General features: G+C 39.9%; 1 protein-coding gene across 1 annotated transcript in view; it reads right to left on the bottom strand.

Annotated features, from left to right (window-relative positions):
* Positions 1 to 14,556, bottom strand: part of CPE (carboxypeptidase E) — a 108,946-nt gene extending 94,390 nt beyond the window's left edge. The window contains exon 1 of the mRNA XM_067736573.1: positions 14,068 to 14,556. Within this exon, the coding sequence (XP_067592674.1) occupies positions 14,068 to 14,371 (304 nt within the window). The 5' untranslated portion in view covers positions 14,372 to 14,556. The remainder of the gene's footprint in view (positions 1 to 14,067) is intronic.
* Positions 14,557 to 14,863: the final 307 nt, after the last annotated feature.

Raw genomic sequence — 14,863 nt, 5'->3', positions numbered from 1 at the left:
GAAATGATAATTTTCCCCAAGGGAGATGATCTTGTTTTACCTCATGAAAATGCAGGGTATCTGAAATAATGTTTGGAAATATATTGTAGAATCAAGATATGATGGGGGGGTGTGGAAAGGAGGCTTACTTTGGAAGCAAGGAGACAGGGTATCTTAGAACATGGCAGCAACTCCCACTCAAATCACATGGTAAGAAGAATTCTCCAAAAAGGAAAGGGAGAAAGGCAAGAAGAAAGGAGACAATTCAGAAGAAGGAAAGGGGATGAAGCAAATGGTATCTAACGCACTGATTTTTTGTATTTATTTAACAATGTAGCTATATATAAATATATTTTTCTTATCTTGGTTTTGCCACTTATAAGCCCATGATCTCTCAGGTAAGGGAACAAATCACTTCTCTCTCTGTGCTTCAGCTTCCTAATTTATAGAATGGGGTTAATAATAGTATCAACTCCATAGGGGTTGAGGATCAGATGAGTTAAACCTTTAAACAGTACTTGACATATACTAAGCATTATTTAAGTATGAGGGAGAAAAAGTATACTCGTTTTATTTTCACAACATTTAAATACGCTTGTTTTTAGCCTTTCTATTTCATCGTTAAACTTTATTTTCTACCTTACTTATACTTTTGTGTGTGTGTGTGTGTGTGTATGTGTGTGTGTGTTGGGTCTTCGTCTCTGTACGAGGGCTTTCTCTAGTTGCGGCGAGCGGGGGCCCCTCTTCATCGCGGTGTGCGGGCCTCTCACTATTGCGGCCTCTCTTGTTGCAGAGCACAGGCTCCAGACGCGCAGGCTCAGTAGTTGTGGCTCACGGGCCTAGTAGCTCCACAGCATGTGGGATCTTCCCAGACCAGGACTCGAATCCGTGTCCCCTGCATTGGCAGGCAGATTCTCAACCACTGAGCCACCAGGGAAGCCCCTGAACAATAATTTAAGGAGGTGCTTTATTCCAGGTATCGTTCCTATACATATTTATTCTTTTAATATAGGCTGTTTGTTAGATATGTAATATATCAATAATTCTTATACCATAGTAATGTTTTATAAAGGATTCACAAATATGGAAAGAAAGTTCTTTAAGAAACTGTATGCTGACCGTTGGTGTGGAAAAATTCTGAACAAATACGTAATCCTCTTTAGCACAAATAACTTTTTTAACATTAAAATTTAATGCAGACACATGAACAGGTCAACATGAGCACTACTTTCCTGAAAGGAAACCTCACCCAATTTAAGTTATTTATACTCCATGCCCCTAATCTCCAACATATAATTCATTCTGCTTGGCACACACGAACCTCGAATTGGCTTACAAACCATAACCTAAAGGCTCTCTCCCAGTGTTTACATTCTCCTGGGATCAGGATTCCAATTTGGAATACACAACTCAGGAATGTGGGATTTCACTGTAAATGGTCAGTGAGATGGGGGATGTCTGGCTGACATTCCAAAAAAATTGCCTTTATGTCTTCTAGGAAGCACTATAGTATAGTATATATCTGATCTTTATTAATAAGGTTAATAAGTTCTTGTTTTATAACTTCTGTGTAACTGTCCTTCCTTGGACAACCTCTGGTTTTGCCAATCTTGAAGCAAGATTAAGTACTTCATCCCATCTCCCAAAGCAATCTACCACAAAAGCATCACAGAGCATAGAAGATTCTGTGACGTCACCATTCAACATGTCTGTTATCCCCAAAGTTCTTGTAAGCCACCAGCCATTAAGTCTTTTTCTCCCTCTCTGACTCTCCACCCAGTCTCTGAAAATATGCCTCTTCTTTTTATTCAATATTTTTATGTATTTAAACTGAGTAAGTTTAGCCCATTCCTGAGCCCTGAAGGCCCAGACCTCAAAGGAGTTCATCAGAACAGCCTTTCAACAAAAGCTTGTTTCTTCCTTGAGAGAGGATTCTACTGCCAAGAAAAATAATATTTTCTGTATATATTTACAGTATACTAAAGTGATTTACTTCAATCCTTTCTGGATTTTTTTGCCACTCAACATACTCTCCCGCCACCCAGGCCCGGTCCCTCCACCTGGAAACATCCATACCCATTACAGCACATAGGTCAGGAAACTGCTCTAAGAAATTGAAAACACACTGATAAGTTACATTCCTGTACACTCCCTCACAGACTTCAGTCCACGTAAATAATTCATGACCCTCAAGGGCCACAGAAGTTATGTTTATCCCCCATCTGTATACATTGCTGTGAGGAATATTCTGAAAAGAATGCCCAACTTCCTGTATCAGGAAATGGGTTCTAGCCTCCTCCGAGGCTACACAAGCTCGAGCAGGTTGTTTAAAATCTCTTAAAAATTTATTTTTTTTTTAATTTATGTTTAAAATTTGTTTTAAACATAAATTTGTTTAAAATATGTTTAAAGTAAATAAAATTTATTTTTTTTTAATTTATGTTTAAAAATTTATTCATCTATAAAAGTGTTCCTTCCAGCTAGGAAAAAAAAAACTATAATTCAATGTTCACAGTTCTATGTAACATTAATGAAAACTGGGCTTAACACAAGGAGTGATTCAAAATAAATTTACCCTAATCAAAAATGTATAGTTGGAAATTTTAAATAATAAACATTTCTGCATAGTGAATTTTTCTCCCAAAAGCATCCAACAAACTACATGGTCGTATATAAGTGTTAGACAAGAGCAGCTAGATGAATGCTCTGGAGTGGCTGCGGGGCATGGATGCAGCTATGGGCTGCATCCTCCTTCAATAACTCAGACTATAGCACTTTCTTACTGTGGTTCTTATTTTTGTTAAATACAGTTTTTGAAATGCATAATCAAAACAGAACATGAATTGAGCAGTATATAACTGCTGGGAATTGGCCTAATAAAATCAAAATTACTTGACATCTTTTTACTCCATGCCTTCAAGAGAGAGTTCAATAACAGCTACCTAGAGGGGAAAAGGAATTGTAATCAATTATTGCCTATTACAATATAATATACATTATATGCTTCATATCATTATATTTATATTATATATAGCCATATCATTATATATATATATATATATATATATATATATATATCATAATCTCCATCCCAAATAGTTTTACTCTTATGATGAGGGAAATCAACCCTAAAGGACAACACCCTAAAAACTATATTCTCTCTAACAAGGTGGAAATTTCACATGTTAATGGAATGTAATTATCTGTCACAATACTTACTGAATATTGGTATGTCACCGCTATGGGGGATAGTGGAGAAAAACACACAAGAAGCATGAATGATCTTACACTGGCATAGAATGAAGTCCTCTCTTCTACTTTCCAGACGTGGTTCATCCTTTAAGACCTGCTCAAGTCCCCGCCTCCTTCTGAAAGCCCTCCTTTGATGATGTCTCTCAACTTCCTGTGGAAATTGAATTAATATCTTCATCTTAAGTACTCTGTAAAATACTGTTGTTTGTTGCTCCTTTTGTAAGTATCTCTTCAATTTGCAAAATGTCACTAATATAGCAGGTACTTGGCAACTCTTGTGAAGTACATTCGAACTACAAATATAATAACACACACCAGTAATGAAAGATGTACTTCGTTCTGACCTGCAGTACTCAAAAGAGTTTGATTTCTAAACGTGAACTGATTTAAAAGCATTTCTATCTGGTGTTTCCAAATGTCTAGTGAATGAATGACTTTAGTTTTCTTGGTGATTTGTCCAATTAGGGTGATTTATACCTGCAAGTTGTTAGTAGGGTCTAAAAATAATAAAGTGTTACTACCTTGGTCTGGGAACTGAGGACATCATGGAAAATGTGGTATGGGCTATAAAGGAGAGCCTTCTTGGCCTCTTGGAAATGCTGGTAGGTGTATGAATGTTTTGCTTATGCTACTGTCTTTACAGAGACTATAAAACATTTTACCTTTATTCTATAAGTTTGGGGAAAATACCAGCCAGTCTCACCCCCTGTACGTTCATTTCAGAAACACATTCTCATTCATTCCCTCTCCCTGTGCACACAGGTCATAGAATTACCGCTGCCAGCGATTCAGCTTCAATGTTAAAATAACAACAGCAACAATACAAGTTTTAAAACTATTCAGGAAAAATGCTTGATGTTCCTAAAAGTTACATGTCACTTTTTAAAATACAGTTTGTGCAAACTGAAGTAGAGTACAAAGAGAAGGGGAAATGGTTTATTAGAATACCAGGTGCCCCCAACTCCCATCTATCCAGGAATTTGAATCAACTATGAAAAGCACACCAAAAAATCTAGAAATAATGGAAAAGAGGTCTCAAAAATATTAAAAACACTTATCACATAGTTCATGGCTTTTACCACTCGTGCAAGGCTTAGCATTGTCCTCAACATACAGCCCCCCATGTGGACACTGAAGTGAAATTAATATACTCTGTCAACGAAGTTTCTCCAGGCCAGTCCACAGGTACCAATGAAGAGCAAATGAGGCACTAATGTGGGTTTGAGAGATACAGTAAGATTGTGTATAACTCACACATATGAACCAATCCCCTGTAGATAATGAGGGATGACTACACAGACTTAACCAAAATGTGCATATTTTAAGACTCACAAGATTTTCCAAAACATTAATAACACCATAAATATCAGCAATTTATGTACCTTTTCAGAGGGAATTAAGATCATTGTGACAAGATCTTTAAAAAACAAGAAAATCCACATTTCTAATTTTTCTTTTAAATACTTTTCAACAATAGGCAGACTCTTCCTGCATCTTTAAGTCCCCATAAAGGTAAATATTATCTAATTCCTCACCTGTGATAGGTATGAAAAAGCTGTTCATTTAGGACTAAACGAGGTTGTTTATGGGGAACCATCGAGTAAATGGCTGACAAATGAGCCAACACATGTCCCAGTGGGTTCATGACCCACATTTATCAGATGAAAGCCTCCCAGCTGACACCCAGGCAATGACCCTTTCTTATTCTAATACCCACAGAAGAGGGGGAAGCAGAGGGGTACGGGGGAGCAGAACAGGCAGGGCCACATCCATCTGTTAGGGTCTCCAAACCCGCCTCAGTGGGTACCCAGTCAGAATCCTTGTGAAAGTAAAGGCAAATTTGGCCAAATATTTAAAATCCTGGTGGAATATCTGACCATACTTAAAGAAGGCAACAAGAGCCCAAGAAAACTTTCTGAAAGAAAAAAACTTTTGAGAAATGATTTTTTCCATATAAGCCACTTATAAAAGAGAAAATTCTTCAATTCCTGATAAAAGCTATAGAAAGAAGTAAAAACAACTAAATTGAAGGGTATTTTATAGATGCAAGTGAAATTTAAAATACTGTAAAATGACGGCTCCACTCATGATTATCCTGCTGTCATCAAGACGTAGACAAAACCTACATGTCTATACAGTATTTCAGTCCATGTGTCAATATAGCATTAGTCACGATACATCTATAAAATATTCACATGAGAAATATCTACCTATATTTTGTATTGCTTTAACATCTTCCAAAAACTGAATTTGACTCCAGAAAATACATTTAACAAGCAATTTCTCTCTATATATTTTGCTGTATAGGTTCTGCTGATTACGTAGAGTTAGTGCTGTTTCCAAAAGTACATTAACTTAATTCCCATGATGCTGATTATGTGCAGAATCTGGCCTGACATTTACTGAGTTCCCACAATGAATAACACTGGTTTTCTCCAATAAAATTTTTAAAAATTATGCTGAACAATGTCACGACTTAAGACAAATAGAACTATTTCAATAGATCTGTTGTACTTTAAAATCAGATGTCCGACACCACACCTAAAACACAAAAGGGCAAAAAAACATTTTATTTTGCAAATGTCTAACATTCCCAGTAGTTTCACCTACAGATACTGTCTTTATATCTGCTACATCAAGAATAGTATAGGGAACTATTTGACCCTTGCATCTATATGCAGCATATATTTTGTAGAATCAAGGGATATGTCCACTGGTTATAAAACACGTCAGTTAAGCTCAACATGCGAAAGAGTGAATCCAAGACCAGTACCCAAATACATATTTCAATATGCAAAGGAACTGCTTAAAAGGGTGACCGGCAGATAGAGTAAAATAGCATATACAGAGTGGGCATTTGTTAACTATTCCCTAAATTAAATTGACAGTACTAGCTATATAGACAAAAGCCTACAGCTTCTTTTCCTCTTGGAAAGTCAATTTTAGCTTAGAATGATACACAGCAATTTTTATAAAGGTTATGAGAAAAGGTTGTTTTAAAAATTACCCCTTGGCTAGGAAAATAAAAATAACAGTACTGGGCTTCCCTGGTGGCGCAGTGGTTGAGAGTCCGCCTGCAGATGCAGGGGACACGGGTTCGTGCCCCGGTCCGGGAAGATCCCACATGCCGCGGAGCGGCTGGGCCCGTGAGCCATGGCCGCTGAGCCTGCGCGTCCGGAGCCTGTGCTCCGCAATGGGAGAGGCCACAGCAGTGAGAGGCCCGCGTACCGCAAAAAAAAAAGAAGTTATCTAAAAAAAAATAACAGTACTGAGGACATTGGTCAGGGATGTGATGGTCCAACCTGTATATTCAAGTTTTCCTACCCTGAACTCATGGTCAAAGCTTATGATTTGTACAAGTTGCTGAACTGAGCTCTAGAAACAAGATATTTCTTGGGGAAAAATTACAGAATGGCAGTGAAGGAAGATTTTCTGGTTTTGAATACTTTAGGCTACGCAGGAAGGGAAATTGTGTAGGCCCATTCTGGTGGCATCACTTTGGGATCTGAACATCTGAGTAGCTGCCTGCATGTGCAAATACATGAGATAATTGTTGCTTTTCCCAATTACCTTGACATGAATCACCACAGCAAGGGATTTTTTTAGAACCTGGATTTAAGTTAAAGATCCCATTTAAAAAATAAGTAATCTGTATCCACTTTTTAAATAAACAGCTTCTGTTTGAACTCAAACAGCTTTAAAGTGAATGGCATTATTATTATTGAACTATGATGCTCAGAGTGATTTCATAGTAAACAGATTTCTATTAAAATAACAAAATATTTACCCGTAGTAGAAAGTTGTTTCAGGGTTTATTATCATAATTAACTTATTTATTTTTGTTTAAGAATCAACTTTGTAATTCTCTACACGAGCCACCCTAAAAGTTACTACGTAGGGACAGTTAAAGTTGTAGGTAAAGCATTGGAACATAGTAAGAGGTACTGGCAACACAGTCTCTTCTCTGAGGCCACATTGTATTAGAAAGAGCTGGCTGCTGGAAGGCCTACAAAACACCACACCCTGAATTTCAAAAGAAACATTTGCAGAGCAATGGACTGGCAGCAATTCCTGTAATTAATGAGATGGGAAGGAAAGAGCAAATTTAAACATGTCTCAAATTTGAGCTCATTTGACCCATCAGCTAACTTTCAGATAAATCTCCTCCTCTTCAGCATTTTCAAGTGCATGATTTGAATGCCATTTTCATGAGGGAAGGAAAGTTAAAACCTGGAGATGTATGGCTTCTATGTGTAAAACAGCCATACTAAGGAATCAGAATAGATATCTTAAAAGCCAAAAATTTTACTAAGTGAATTTTTACTAATTATCTTCAGAACTTTTATTTAACGCTTAAAAAGCAGCTTAACTTTCTATCAATAAAATGTCTCAAGAGGAAAGAGGCCAAGAGGAAACGAGCCTCAAACTACTTCACTTACAATAAACACACTCGAAAAGACATGCAGTAGATGGATTTCTCCATTATGCAAAACCGGATGCATCACAACAAAATACAAGTGTTCACATAAGGAAAATACCATTTCTATCCTTTCTTGATATCATGCTTCTGGCTTGCTAACATGTATTAACTCAACACCGAACTTCAACACAGCTTTGTTTTGTGATGCCCATTCTTGCCTGTTTGAGAAATTTCAATTATTCCACAAACATTCACTGAGTGGCTGCTATGTCCTAAGCATAGAACTAGACATTTGGGATAAAGAAATGTGCAAAATACAACTCCTGACCACAAGGATCTCACAGCTTACTGGGGGAACACGTATACCAACAACAGAAAATGCCATAATAGAGATAATAATAATTGTTGACATACTTACTTAAGAGCTTTACATTTACTACTTCATTTAATCATCACATTATTGTCATTTTGTAGGTGACGAATCTGGGGCTTTGAGAGAAGTTAAGTGACTTGCCCAAGAACATTTAGTTTAAAATAGGAAGCCCTGATCTAAACTCAGGTCCCCTGACATTGAAGCATATACTGTAAACCTTGATGCTACCTCACCTCTCTTCGAAGAACTGTGGAAACACAAAGAAAAGACCCCAGTAGGGGTAAGAAAATTAGGGAGGGGTGAGAAAGGAGGTTTCGAAGATCTTTCACTTACACTGAGTCAGTAAAAGAATAAAGTAGTCAGGACCTGAGCAGTTTTATTATAAATTCTTCAGAAAAATAAGTTAGTTTGCCAAAGTAAATGCTGGAATTGCCCTAGATTTGTTTAGCTACCTGAAGATATAGTTCATCAAATAACGATGAGCACTTACACTGTTTCCATTGAATGAAGCAAAATAAGATGTCACGCTGAAGCAAAGCAGGAATGTCCTACATTTTAAAAATCGATAGAAGACAAACGTTTGTGAACAAGGAAACATTGACGATGAGAGGGTAGAAGTCCATTAGGGCTGCCTGCCGGGCTTGTGCAGATGGGCTTCCACTGGAACAGGGAAGCATCCAAGGTCTCCTGTGATGACACACCAAGGAGGCCCCCTCCCAATGATGAAAGCTGATGGAGCACACTCCAGACCAACTTCCAGTTGGGAAGAAACATTTCAACAAATTACCCCATGTTCTTAATAACCAGATGAAAGCAACTGCATTAAATTCTTTTCTATACTACTTTGGCCTCACAGCAGCCCTGTGAGGTTTGAGTTTTTAAAGTATTCCTATTTTATAGACAAGAAAAGGAGGTACACAGAAGTTAAAAGCATGAAGCTACGTAACAATAAAACAATGGTAATGCACTTGTCACTTTAATCTTTCCAATCGAAAGCATCTGTCCTATGCCTCGTTGCCTCAAAAATCATGCTCTCAATTCAATAAGCATAACTTAAGAGCTTACTCTACATAAATCAATAAGTCAGCTGTTTATGGGCAAAAAAATGGAAAACATATGCTCCCCACCCCTAAGGAACTCCCTATTTGAGTGTCTCTGCTACAGAATTACCAAATCAATCCTTCAAAATATGATAATGAATAATAATGAGCTAGTGCTGTGCTTCTCTAACTAGTGCAATACCAGGTACAAAATAAGCTCCTTGGGGGATAAAAGGGAGTTCCATGCTGAAAAAGATTGGAAAATACTGTACAGCAAACATCTAAGTTGGAGGTTTGAAACATACATTAGTATATTAAAGGCTCTGATAAGTCTTGCAATATATAAACCTGTTTATCTTTGTTTACTTAATCCTTCTCAAACCAAGCTGAACTAACGTTCCATCGAATACACTTTGGGGAAAGCTGGTTTATGTATCACCGTTTCTTACTGGAGCTGTTTTTGTATTTGTCAAAAATATCTTTCCCAAAGAACGGTAAAGGTGGGTATTGGAATATCCTCTGTGCTACACAATGAGGGAGATGCGGGCAGATGATTCCTTTGCCACCTCTCAAATCAGTTTCCATAGAAAGACACTTACTTTGTCTGAGTACAGGATATAACGTTAGGGGCCAGCTCAATTTCCTCTCTTCCTTTAGCCAATCACAAGTCAATCAAGTACATTATTTCTGGCAAGAGCTACATTGACTCACTTGGGTCTAAAAATAACTCTTGACCACATGTGGTATATCTAGATCCTTCTCCACAATCTAATGTCAATATTCACCAGTTATAAGGTGCTACTCAGCTGTAATCATTGCCCACTAGTTCACACTAATCTGGTATTAAAAGAGGCCATACGAAATAACCAAAACCCCACTTTTTTTTTTTGAGTTGTATAGAAATTTTGCCAGCATTTAATGTTGCTCACGATATTTGGCAAATGCACACTGGCATTCATACACTTTAAATGTGAACATGTTTGGGGAGGAACAAGTCCAAAATAATCATTCCAGCCTTTGAGAGAGGAAAATCTATGCCCTAAAGAATGTTTCTAAGATAACATTTTAGCTATAAATCAGATTTTCTCCCCAAGAGCAATCTTAAACTACACGTGAAAGAATTAGTGTTTTAAACAAACTAATCTTAACTCACGTTTAACCCTAGGAGGATTGGTCTGGGAATACAGATTCCATTGCTTAGTCATAAATTAAGAAAGGCTTCTTTTATGAGTACTGCGATAATTGCTATGCATGCCTAGGAGCGCATATATTTGGGTTTGAGAACATGAGTCCCTATGTGTAGAAACATTTTAAATGTATAAAATATAAGCAAGCAGAAAGAAAAATGGGAAACATGATCAGGCTTGGCAGTTATCACACCTCATGGGAACATACCCAAGAGCAGAGACTCAATCTTAGCCAATGCTCCATCCCAGCCCCACGTCTGGCGTCCAGATTCATGATGTGTGAGGAGATGAGACTGGGGCCAATACCACGCGCAGTTCTTCTGAGAATGGCTGAGACCCACCACCCTCCTCCAGTAGATTTGTGCAGGCCTCCAAACTGATCAAAATGAAAACTGAGACCCAACGTCCAGCTGGTCAGGAATCAAGCAGACAGAATAGGTATGGATATTCCTCCCTGACCAATTCCAAATAGAATTTTCTTTCCCTTTTGATGAATTCAAATGTGGAATATCTGAGAGAATTGATCACTTTCAGGAGATCAGTTCAAATTCAGCCCATGGCCTGGTACCAAACAAGTCCAATGATCACTTTTTCCCACTCAGGAAGGGAGCTGGTGGGATCCAGGAACTCCCTCTGTCCATAATCTGCAAATCTAACCACATCAACTTCTACCACAGGGAAAGACTTGATGTATATATGTTGTTTTGTTTTGGGAGAGTTTTTCTATTATGATAAATACTTAGACATTAGCTCTATTTTTTTAAAGTTCAGAAAAAGAATTTAGACTAAGAGGACTAACAAACCTGACACTTCTCTCTTGTTGGAGGATAAAATGAATATGGGCAACTTGATCAAAGTTTTAGTCAAGTAAATGAATTCGTTAAGCTAAATATTATTTCTGAATAGTATCATCAGAAACATTATTTTAACCTTCCCCAAAACACTTATAATGTGAAAACAGTGAAGACAGTTGCCCTCTTTCAAAAGCAGGGGCTCTGTTAAAACATACATCTGTATGAGCTACACTGGAATTGGTAAATTTCACTAATCTGTACATTTCCTGGCTTCTTGTCATCTATTCTTCAATAACCAAATGCCCTGACCTAACGTTCGCAGTCTCCTTTCTCTGGGCCCCCCACTCCCTTCTTGCAGCACTGACCACCTTTACACTGTCCTCCAACCTCCCAATTCTCAATCCCCGACAGGGCAAGGACCATCCTGTGTATCGCTGCACAGCCCATACAACTTGCCCCATCTACAGTGTGTGGATGGTTCAAAACACACTGATTGCATCCATTTCTATCTCAAAATAAGTATGGAAATTCCCTTCTCATTTCTTAAAATATTTTAATCTAAAAACGAATATGAAGGCCATTTAAGAATGGTGAATACTTTCCTTCATTCAAAACTTCCTAAAAAGTTAATCCCCACAAGTGCTATCAAACTCATATACTGATCAGATCTCTGCATTCACTAATGTTAAAAACCAGACAATAGGCCCCAAATGGAGTTCCTTATGCTAAGTCCCACATCACCAAACTGAAACTTAATTACAGTTTTGGTTCTCCCAGAAATGGAATCTTAAACCAGTCAATCAGGAACCCTGTGATCAGCACAAGTGAGGTAATCAAGGACCCCTGCCAACCCCTAAAAGAAAGTAACCTTGTGATAACCAACCCATCTTTTGCCTAGTGTAACCTCCTTGTTCCTGCTCCCTTCTGCCTATAAAAGTCTTTCATTTTGTACAGATCTTAGAACACCTTTCTGTCTGCTAGACTGAATGACATTTAATTCATGAATCACTGAATAAAGTCAATAAGATCTTTAAAATTTACCCAGTTGAATTTTTTTTTAACACTAGTTCCCTGAAGATTTCCAACCTGCTCATCTCCTCTAAAAAGGTGGTGGAGGGGGAAATCACCCTGTGGTTTTTTAGTGTTTGCTCATAATAGTTTACTTCAACCTTTAAAAATACAATGGGTAGACATTTTGTATTCTATTTATTAAGTAATACCATGAACTTAGTTTCCCTCATTTAACATGTAAACACTTCTTTGTCCACCTTCTTAAGATGAATTTAATTGGTGTATTTTGTGTTTAAAAGGAATAAAACATTGAAGGCATTGTGTTATTCAGCAAATGACTGATTCATTTTTTCCCTAATGTGACCTGAGTGTCTGCTATGTGCCAGACCCGGCCTGGGTGCTGGAGATACAGCCCTACCTCATGGAGCCTAGTCTGAGAGGGATCTGCAGATCTTGACAGACTATACATTCCGGATATTTAAGCAAAAAAATTATGGTTTTCATTTTCAAAAGCATATCGCATTCCAACAGTAATATCGCTTTACAATTTTGTTTCTAAACTTGAAGCAAGACAACAAAAAGTTAACATTCGCTTTCATATAATCTCTTTGAAGAAACAATTAACAAAATGTGAGGAGCAATCTACAACAGAATAACCAAAGGTTCTAATTAAGTAGGCAGGAGAATCACAAATATTTAGATTATCTTCATCTAAGCCTAGGATGTCTTGACTTTGATTATCTGAAATAACTGAAAATGAGTTGTCACATTTAAAATTTTTCTTTATCTTTAGATACAAACACGAAACTAATTTTCCAAATTTCCAATTCTACATGCTGAATCCTGCTAGAGAGCATTACTGAAAATGTTTTCTAGGATCTGATTTTAGGGTTTTGACTGCAAAATCACACATTTTTGTATACATTATTTGAAGATAAGAGATATTTCCCATTTGACGATTTATTATTTATCAACCCATACTATTTCCATTTCAGGATCAAAGTGTCTCCATCGATCACCTATTTTCATCCCTTCTCAGTTTATAAATATCATTATAAAACTATCCTGGCGCTACACTGAGAATTTTTACCTGTTTTCTTGCTTTCTTTGTCATTAAAAACAAAAATCCAAGCATCCCATGCTAATGTCATTAGCCCAGATAACTTCAACAGTACCTTTATGATCATAAGACATAAGACCAGGCCTTAAGAGTTATATCATTTCCAAAAAGCAATGAAAAAGAAGCACCAAGAACATTTTTTAAAATACCTCTTTATTAATACCAAATGCATAACATTTAACATAAGTTAAAACGTGCCCTAACACACTCAGGAGGAAGATGCATAAGATGGTCATATGGAAACATCTGTTGGAATAAAATCCTGGTCACAAACTACTCATCTCCAAGGGTTAGAGCAGAGAAAATGGAATATTCCTTTTTCCTTAGAAAAACTGTGTGCAGTTTCAAGATCCGAATGCCTGCCAGAGGCCACTTTCTCACCCTCTACCACCCAGTGTTGCCAAGGTCCTTAACATTCTCTGAGTATCCCAGCAGCGCGTGTACCTAATGCGCACATACAGGTAGAGGCGGGTACGTGGAGTCATCAGCACCAATAAACTGGAAATTAGGAAACAAATGATAATTGACTTTTCCTCATTTCCTCCAAGCTCCTGCCTTCTGCACCTTATCGTTCTACTCCTGTCTGCAAGGAAGGGCGACCTCCTTGCAGAGGCCTCGAAGTTATTCCCTGCGGTCTTCGGTACAGCGAAGTGGGGGTGACAGCGGGTTTGCAGGCGCGCAGATTTGCTCGCTGCGCTCCTACCTCCATCCGCCGCAGCCCCTCGGGCCTGTGCTCACCCAAGGGGGGGCCTCGAGGCTGGGGAGGGCGGCTGGCCGAGACTAGGTGACGGCAATCCCCATCGCCATCCCTCCCTCCACGTCCCATCTTCCACCCCGGGTGCCCCTCTCCCTCCTCCCCCACCGCCAGCCCACCCAGCGCGGCGCCCTTACCCGGCTCGTGGACGCCGGGGCTGTCGGACAGCTCGAGCACCAGCAGCTCGCGGCCCTCGAAGCTGCGCCCCACCGTGTAGATCCTGCTGACCGCGGCGCACTGCAGCCACACGGACACCAACGCCTCGCGCAGCTCGGGGTAGCGGTGGTACTCGAAGGGGATGCCGTCCTCCTGAGGCCGCCGGCGCCGCCTCGCGCCCGCCGGGGGCCCTCGGGGCCCCCGGGCCTCGGCGCCCAGCAGCCACGCACAGGCCGCCAGCGCCCCGCACAGCGCCAGCAGCGCGCGGCCCCCTCGCCCGGCCATCGCGCCACGCGTCTCCCGTGCGGCCTCCTGTATGCCCGACGCCTCGGGGCGCACAGCCCGCGGGTCCCCTTGCCTCGCCTCCCGGCGGCCTGGAGCAGGCAGCGGAGGGAAGACCCAAGCAGCGAGCGCGGAGCGTGAGCGGACCGCAGGACGCACCGCCGCCGAGCACGGGACGAAGGGGAGGTGGCGCGGAGCCGGGCGGGGCGCGCGGGCGCGCGGGCGGGGCGGGGCGGGGCGGGGCGGCGCCGCGGGCCGGATTTGCGGATAACCGGGGGCAGCTGCACGATTTGCGGGCTCGGAGCTACGTCAGAGCCAAATGGCGCCGGAACGACCCATGTGGGATGACAGCTAAGGTTGGGTCTGGATATGTTGCTGTCATTGAGAGACCCGTGATTACTGCCTGTGGAAAAAACACTCTGGGATTGTTAGTGCAGCCTTTTAATGTGCCATCAATCCCAAGCCGACCAGGTTTCTATCCTGATGCTCCAAAAA

The sequence above is a fragment of the Pseudorca crassidens genome, chromosome 4, assembly GCF_039906515.1.
Source record: "Pseudorca crassidens isolate mPseCra1 chromosome 4, mPseCra1.hap1, whole genome shotgun sequence".
In the NCBI taxonomy this organism is placed as follows: domain Eukaryota; kingdom Metazoa; phylum Chordata; class Mammalia; order Artiodactyla; family Delphinidae; genus Pseudorca; species Pseudorca crassidens.
This window is presented reverse-complemented; position numbering and strand designations above follow the sequence as displayed.